This window comes from Branchiostoma lanceolatum, chromosome 2, assembly GCF_035083965.1.
Source record: "Branchiostoma lanceolatum isolate klBraLanc5 chromosome 2, klBraLanc5.hap2, whole genome shotgun sequence".
Taxonomy (NCBI): Eukaryota; Metazoa; Chordata; class Leptocardii; order Amphioxiformes; family Branchiostomatidae; genus Branchiostoma; species Branchiostoma lanceolatum.
Genome location: NC_089723.1, coordinates 9,823,945 through 9,830,792, shown reverse-complemented (window position 1 = coordinate 9,830,792; position 6,848 = coordinate 9,823,945). Strand labels below are relative to the sequence as shown.

Here is a 6,848-nt window from a genome sequence, read left to right as displayed (position 1 = left end):
AGTACTGACCGAAGACGCCTTCCTCGGGGGTTACTCCAGAGTGGAGTCTTACACCTGCGAAGTACATGACGTCATTGACACGGTTAATAACACCACACCAGGAGCATGCGCAATGGCGTGCACAGCCCACGGAAGCTGCGAGGCTTTCGTTTACATCCGGGCACTGGGGAGCTGTAGCCTCCTCCCTATGTGTGTGCTGCACCAGAATGACGACCACGTCGCGTATTTGAAAATGCGTAAGAGCGTTAACATTTAATTCCATATTAATGAAACAAACCAGACTAGTTTGGCCCCAACCAAAACAGTGCATGTCTCGCCAGTTACAAGTGTGCACCGATCTTATATTACAATATTTCCTCGTTATGTTTGTAATATAAGATAATAGAAGAAAACTGAACGTTCGGTTCGATTCACATCAGCGGATCTCTATGCCTGATTACCATGAAAACAAGTTACGCATTGGGTTACACAAAGGAAGAATATGACACATTACAGAAATATAAAATTGTCCAAGGGTTAGAGTCCTCGCTCTTTTACGCAAGCATTTCGATGAACTTTTGTTGGCCGATGATTGGAGATGAACCTCCCCTAATGGCTCACCAAACAATACACACTTAGTCTAATAGCTCATGGGAAATTGGGATGGACGCTCATACATACATTTGTTAAGGCCAAGTAAGGCCCCATTCCAATAGACGACAATCGCACTGTGACCTAGATTGGATTTGTGTAATCATAATCGAGATAATGCAAATGTTAAAGTTTGACTGAAAAGACAACAAAACACAGAAAACGTAAAATGGTCGTTTTTTTATCTATGGAATTCGTTGAGCGCTCTGCCAAATCGCTTGGTCGTAGCAAGGATGACGCCCTTGTGGAATGGGGTGTATTGTTAACAGACCGAAAGGATGATGACTTCTCTCTTTGTGCATTATTAGCCGTCCAATGGCCATGGTGGACACAAAGGCATAAGTGCGGGCCAGCATTCCCGAATGCAGCAGGAAACGCCAGTCAATGTAACCCGGCGTCCGATTTTCCATGTTGCTCGAGTTATAATTGGTGTGGGAAAACCTGGGGTCACTGCAACTGTCCAACCTGTATCGACTACAGGACCATCAGCGGCAGTTTTAGAACAATGGCAAACCCAGGAGATAGTAAGTCTTCATTAATAAAACTAAATAGTGGCTACACTTTGGAGAGACCTAATGTATGCTGATCTCGTTATCACCTGAAAAGGGAAATTCTACATCGCCGTTGTTGATTTTGTTCGCAATCTCATAGCATGACGTCCAATGGCAACGAGGAACGAAACGTGATAAAAAGGTATTTGTAGCTACATAAGTTCTTTGCTAACTTTGCAACAAGGGGAAAATAATATAAGTAAATGATTAAAACGCTGAACATGGGCATAGATATTTTTCAAAACTAAATTCATTAAATAATACTAACCTGGTCATTTCTTTGTTTAGCGTGTTCTGTAACTGCGTGTACCCGAACAGAGAAAGTCTGGACGTAAGAAATTCTTCACTGTGGATTTGCAAGCCTCTTTGCTTGCTAACTTGGTTGTTTGTTATCTGCCAATGTTTGCATGTTTAAAGATATATGGACTTCTAGTAAGGCACTAGATCAGAAATTGCATGTTGCATGGTCTTCGCACGTTGGAGTCTGACCCCAGAACCTTATCTTACAGCTTCATGAGCCATTTATTGTACGCTATTAACTAGAGTTAATTATTTTAATTTTGCTACATATACTTCAGGTTTACTTTGTTAGTTTAGCGATTACGGGGTCTTTTTATAAACATGAATTGGTATTGATTTTTTTTATCTTTTTATGTGAGTTGAATGTGTGATAGTTGTGTGCCGATTTGTTAAAAATAGAGAGAACGCTGGCGGCCCCAAAAAACACCCCTCCCAATAAAATAGTATGGCGACCCTGTGACGTCAAAATTCAAGATGGCGGCCACCACACATGCCAACGGATCCAACAAAGGTTTTGCTACGCAAACCTGTAATTAGGTAGATGCCCGATGAATGTAATGGGAAGCAGATAAAGTTCTACTAGTACTTTGCAGAATCAAGCACTACCGCCAGATGTCCTCGATGAGAAGGACATTGCAGGGGAACGGCTTCGCTGGTGTGGAAATGTAACGTTTCCCTGCATTAATAGCTAGGAAGCAGCTTTTGCAACGACGTCAAAGCAGCTGTATCGCAGAAGGCAAATTACAGAGCAGTCAAGTAGAATGGGCGCATGGCTTATCTATGTTCTGTCTGCTAACATGATATCAATGTTAACATTTGTGTGTCGAGATTCATAAATGTATGTTAAATCACACCGCTGAATGTTGAGATGTGGGTACATGTGTTCTCTACAGAATAAACTGCCCTCCCGGTTGCGCGTCGGCTGGTGACATATATGGAGATGGGATCTACTCCTGCGTAAGTACATTTCAGGATTCTAAGATTTGACAAAAAAGAACACTTTGCAGAAATATTAAAGCTTTATTTCGGTTTTACACATCAATGTAGATAAAAATGATATGCGTCGGTTTCGTTCGCGCCTGTACAATATACGTAGACTACTGTTCTGTTTAATGATAATCTTATACAATCCACTGCAGTACTCTCCGATCTGCAAGGCGGCGATCCATGACGGTTGGATCACTGATGAGAATGGCGGACCCGTTACCGTAAGGATGATAGCCAGCAGGGCAAACTATTGGGGCAGTTCCGCACGCAACGGAATCACTTCACAGAAGTAAGTAGTACCTGCATTATCAAATAGCAGACCAACTTAACAAATGATTTGACCCTCGATCCTGAAAGCTGAAATGAAATTGACTAGAATTTGTTAGATATTTCATAAGCTATATCCATATACAAATTAATAAAACTGTACAATGTTAATTACCGTCACGGATGAAATTTCATTCGAATTAATTTGAATTGACTAGAATCTTTTGGTTTTGCCTTACAGCTACGATGGAACGGCCATAAAGACATACCACTTCGCTCCTGGTATGTTTCAAAATTTAATAAGTAATCAAAGTTCTTTCTGTCGCTTTACTTACCTGCTTCTCTTTCTCTTTCTCACTTCTATTCATTAGTTTAGTCAGGTATTCAAAATGTCTTTTGCTGTTGACATCTGAAACAAGAAATGCTTTTAAAAAAAGCTGGCCACGCAACCAGGGAAGATAATGGTGAGATTGAAATGGTTGTTGTACGTGTTATGACTTGTGTAGACTTCGTTACGCCCTGCCCTCCCCATCGATCGTCATATATGTATACAGTACTGTATCTTGCATGAAAACCGTCACAATTTTTGCCGCCCTATCCTTTGCTGCATTAGCACTAACGGCCACACTATTGTCCTGTGTATTCTATCAGTCGAAGTAAAAATCAAACCTTCTCGGATGCCGTTTTAGATTGCTGATAGGAATCGGATTATCAGCAGTTTGCGCATACACATTTGCCAACTATCTATAGTCAGCTATGACTGAGCATGGCGAAATGCAATCATCTACATGGCCTTGCTCGAAGCGCCCCCTGGCGAGGTGCAGGTTGTCTGCAGCTCGGACGAAAAGGAAGGGTGGACGGAAGGAAGGACATCTGAGACCCAACACAATGCCATGCAACCGCCATATATATATATTGAGTATGATGATGATGTTTCCAGTCCATATATTGTTTTTCATAAGGTTTCTTCTTACACTGTGCTTCTTAACAATCCTCAGCTATGCAATAGAAAACTGAATGATTCTCTTTTCTGTTTCAGTTTGTGGATCAACGCTAACGGTGTTGTCCCGCGACCGGACGGTCTACTCCAACAACCCTTACGAGAATTTTGAGAACTGCAGCCTCGTTCTGAAGGCGCCCGATGGCTATGTGCTGACGATAACCGTTAGCGATGTTCACATTGTTGACGGGGATTACTTCGAGGTTGATATAGCTGTAATTTTGGACCATCTTTATGGAATATGCATTGTATAGTTCTGCTCTGCGTGTGGGCTAACAGTTACTGTACTGATGTGGCGTATTGAACACCATGTAACTACTAGTAGGTATTCCGAATGAGTTAGTCAGTTGCAATAAAATACTATTCTATTCTTATCAGATCTATGATGGTCCGAGCAAGGATGCGCCACTGCTCCAGCGTCTGGAAGGAACAACCCAAGGAACGACCTTGTCAACCACCTCCAACGTGGCCTACCTGATATTCATTAGTGATACGGAGCTCTACAAGAAAAGCGGCTTTGTGCTGTCCTATGACAAAAGTCCTGTCACTCGCAGTGGGAAAGGTGCTTGTTTGTGTTTGTTTTGTTTGTGTGTGTGTGTGTGTGTGTGTGTGTGTGTGTGGTGTGTATGAGTGTGTATGTGTGTTTATGTATGTGTGTATGGGTATGTGTGTGTGTGTGTGTGAACATATGTGTGTGTATGCATGTATGGGTGTGTCTGTATGTATGTATGTGTGGGTGTATGCGTGGGCGTGTAAGTATGCGTATGTGCACGTGTGTGTGTGTGCGTGCGCGTATGTAGGTATGTATGTGTGTGTGTGTGTGTGTGTGTGTGTGTGCGTGTTTTTGTACATGTGTATGTACGTGTGGGTGTTTGTGTGTATGTAGGCGCCCAGTGGCTACATACACCATGTGCCTGCGCGTGTTTGTGTTTGTGTATGTGTGTGTGTGTGTGTGTGTATGTGTGTGTGTGTGTGTGTGTATGTGTATGTGTATGTGTATGTGTATGTGCATGTGTATGTGTATGTGTATGTGTATACTATATGTCCCCCAAACTAGCCGGGAAGGGATTCAGCGACATCATGTGTGACTTTATGCCCAGCAAATCAGAGGTCAGCTACAACAGAGAAGAAAACCACTCAGAAGGGTACATTAGTCATGTACCACAGTCTCTCGAACAAGTCACCCTCCTTTATCAGGAAATGTTCGGCAAACCCTCCCGGTCTCAGCCCTGATCTTTTGAACGGAGATTTTGGGTTCTGCGGACGTCACTGACAGTTGCTCATAAATAAATAATGAGCTAGCCTTATTTGGCACAAACAGTCGTTGGTTGCTAATGAATGATTAAGTAGCGATGTAAGACGTAAGCTGATTGGCTGATAGCTTACCAGCGTCCTTTGCAGCTTTGCTCAAAATGAGCTTTAGCAAACCCTCTGATTGGCTGAAAGCTATTTGGTGGTGACGTCGCCAGAACCGTGTTCAGGGGCTCGGAAGGGCAGGGCCGCTATTGGAGGTAACGAACTTATCGGGTCTGCTGGGAGGATGATACTGGTAAAACGCCTGAAAACTAAGTTATGTAAGAAGGCATTCAGAGACGACGGAACACCTGAGGATCGGATGGCATTCCGTGACCCAATCAAAACCGATACTGCTTCATGACGCGACAGCAAAAACGAAAGGAAACTGCAAAATCGGCAGCACAAGAAGAAAAAAGAATACTATAAAGTTGTTTGGAAATTTGCAGCCAAGTGTGCTATAGGACAGCTTGACATCCCCCCGATTAAAACGGCATTCTCTGTAGATTATGCAAATCAGTCTTTGTTTACCTAGCGGCAGACTTGAGAGCTGCAGGCACCACAGCCACACTTACCTGCTTCGAGATTGGATCAAGGGGACTCATCACACCCGACAACAAAATCAGACTTTGGACAATGTTTAAAGTAGTTAAAGGCAAAAGTACCCGATAACCTTTTCAGAGACATTAGCCGCATAGCAATTCTGTCATCATATGCTATATGGAATGCAGGCCACGAGCCGCAAGCAGACACTCTATTGTAAAAACAGACAGACGTACTCTATCTATTTGTAATTTATTTGTAATCTTTCTAAAAGTAAATTTGCATTTGTATTTTATCTGTAAATTTGTGCCTCCTTGCACGTTTGGTCTCACGACCATTGTGACTTGGGCTTTGGACCTACTTTCTTTCTTATTTCCGAATAAAGAATGATTTTGTGTGTGTATCTGTATTTGTGTACGTATGTATGTACGTACGTACGTATGTACGTACGTATGTATGTATGTATGTATGTATGTATGAATGTGTGTGTACGTACATGCAGTATGTGTGTGTTTGTCTTTATTTGTGCATGTATGTATGTATGTATGTATGTATGTATGTATGTGTATTTCTGTATGTATTGTGCGCGCGCGCGCGCGCGTGTGTGTGTGTATGTGCGTGTGTGCGTACATGCGTGCCTGTGTGTATGTGTGTGACAGTGTAAAGTCTTAGGCAATTTTTTTTTCACAGAGTTCTGCCCTTACGGCTGGTGGGAATTTGGGGAGTCTTGCTACTACTTCAGTCAGGTTCCGACTACTTACGAGACAGCCCAGTCGTCCTGTCGCAACATGGCGGCCCACCTTGCTGACGTCAGCTCAACAGACGAGCACACGTTCATATCCCGTCATGCAACTGTGAGACCAGGAGATGCATACTGGATCGGGCTCAAATATCAACAGGTGCAGCCTCTCTCTTTGACAACATTTTGGTTTGGCTTGCGTGAACTCAAGATCAAACAGTAAACGGAACTATGTCTGAAAGGATGGTAGCAAATGATTCCGAAAATGAGATAACATGTAACACTATGAGCAAATGATTTTTGCCCTTTCTGTGTTTGGTTTACGACTAGTACAAAGTCAAGTGGAATCGTTACGAAAGAAGTTATATTTTCTCATATTTCAGAACATTAAGCTATTGTGAAGGTATCACAGCAATATCAATTGACCAATAGGACTGCATGTAACATCTCTGATAGCACGAGATTTATTTTTCACAGGAAACCTACTATTGGTGGGACCAAAAGCCGCTGATGCTGCAGACATCGTTGTGGGCTGCAG

At 42.7% G+C, this 6,848-nt stretch overlaps 1 protein-coding gene across 2 annotated transcripts; it reads left to right on the top strand.

Annotated features, from left to right (window-relative positions):
- The first annotated feature begins 2,048 nt into the window (after positions 1–2,048).
- On the top strand, positions 2,049–6,501 carry LOC136427406 (uncharacterized). Of its 2 annotated transcripts, XR_010754421.1 has the most exons (5): positions 2,049–2,438; positions 2,621–2,757; positions 2,977–3,017; positions 3,775–4,297; positions 6,262–6,501. XR_010754421.1 is itself a non-coding variant. In XM_066416231.1 (4 exons), exons 2-4 carry the CDS (start codon positions 2,696–2,698, stop codon positions 3,987–3,989), a joined length of 318 nt encoding a protein of 105 aa, XP_066272328.1. In that variant the 5' UTR covers positions 2,049–2,438; positions 2,621–2,695; the 3' UTR covers positions 3,990–6,093. The 2 variants fall into 2 exon arrangements, 1 of the variants encoding a protein (XP_066272328.1); XM_066416231.1 differs by lacking the exon at positions 6,262–6,501 and having other exon boundaries at positions 3,775–6,093.
- The last annotated feature ends 347 nt before the right edge of the window (positions 6,502–6,848 follow it).

Bases quoted from the DNA above. Each gene is read 5' to 3' on its own strand.
- LOC136427406 (XM_066416231.1), top strand. From the start codon at position 2,696: ATGATAGCCAGCAGGGCAAACTATTGGGGCAGTTCCGCACGCAACGGA. The intron at 2,758-2,976 runs GTAAGTAGTACC...TTTGCCTTACAG, and splicing joins AACGGAATCACTTCACAGAA to CTACGATGGAACGGCCATAA. The intron at 3,018-3,774 runs GTATGTTTCAAA...TTTCTGTTTCAG, and splicing joins GACATACCACTTCGCTCCTG to TTTGTGGATCAACGCTAACG.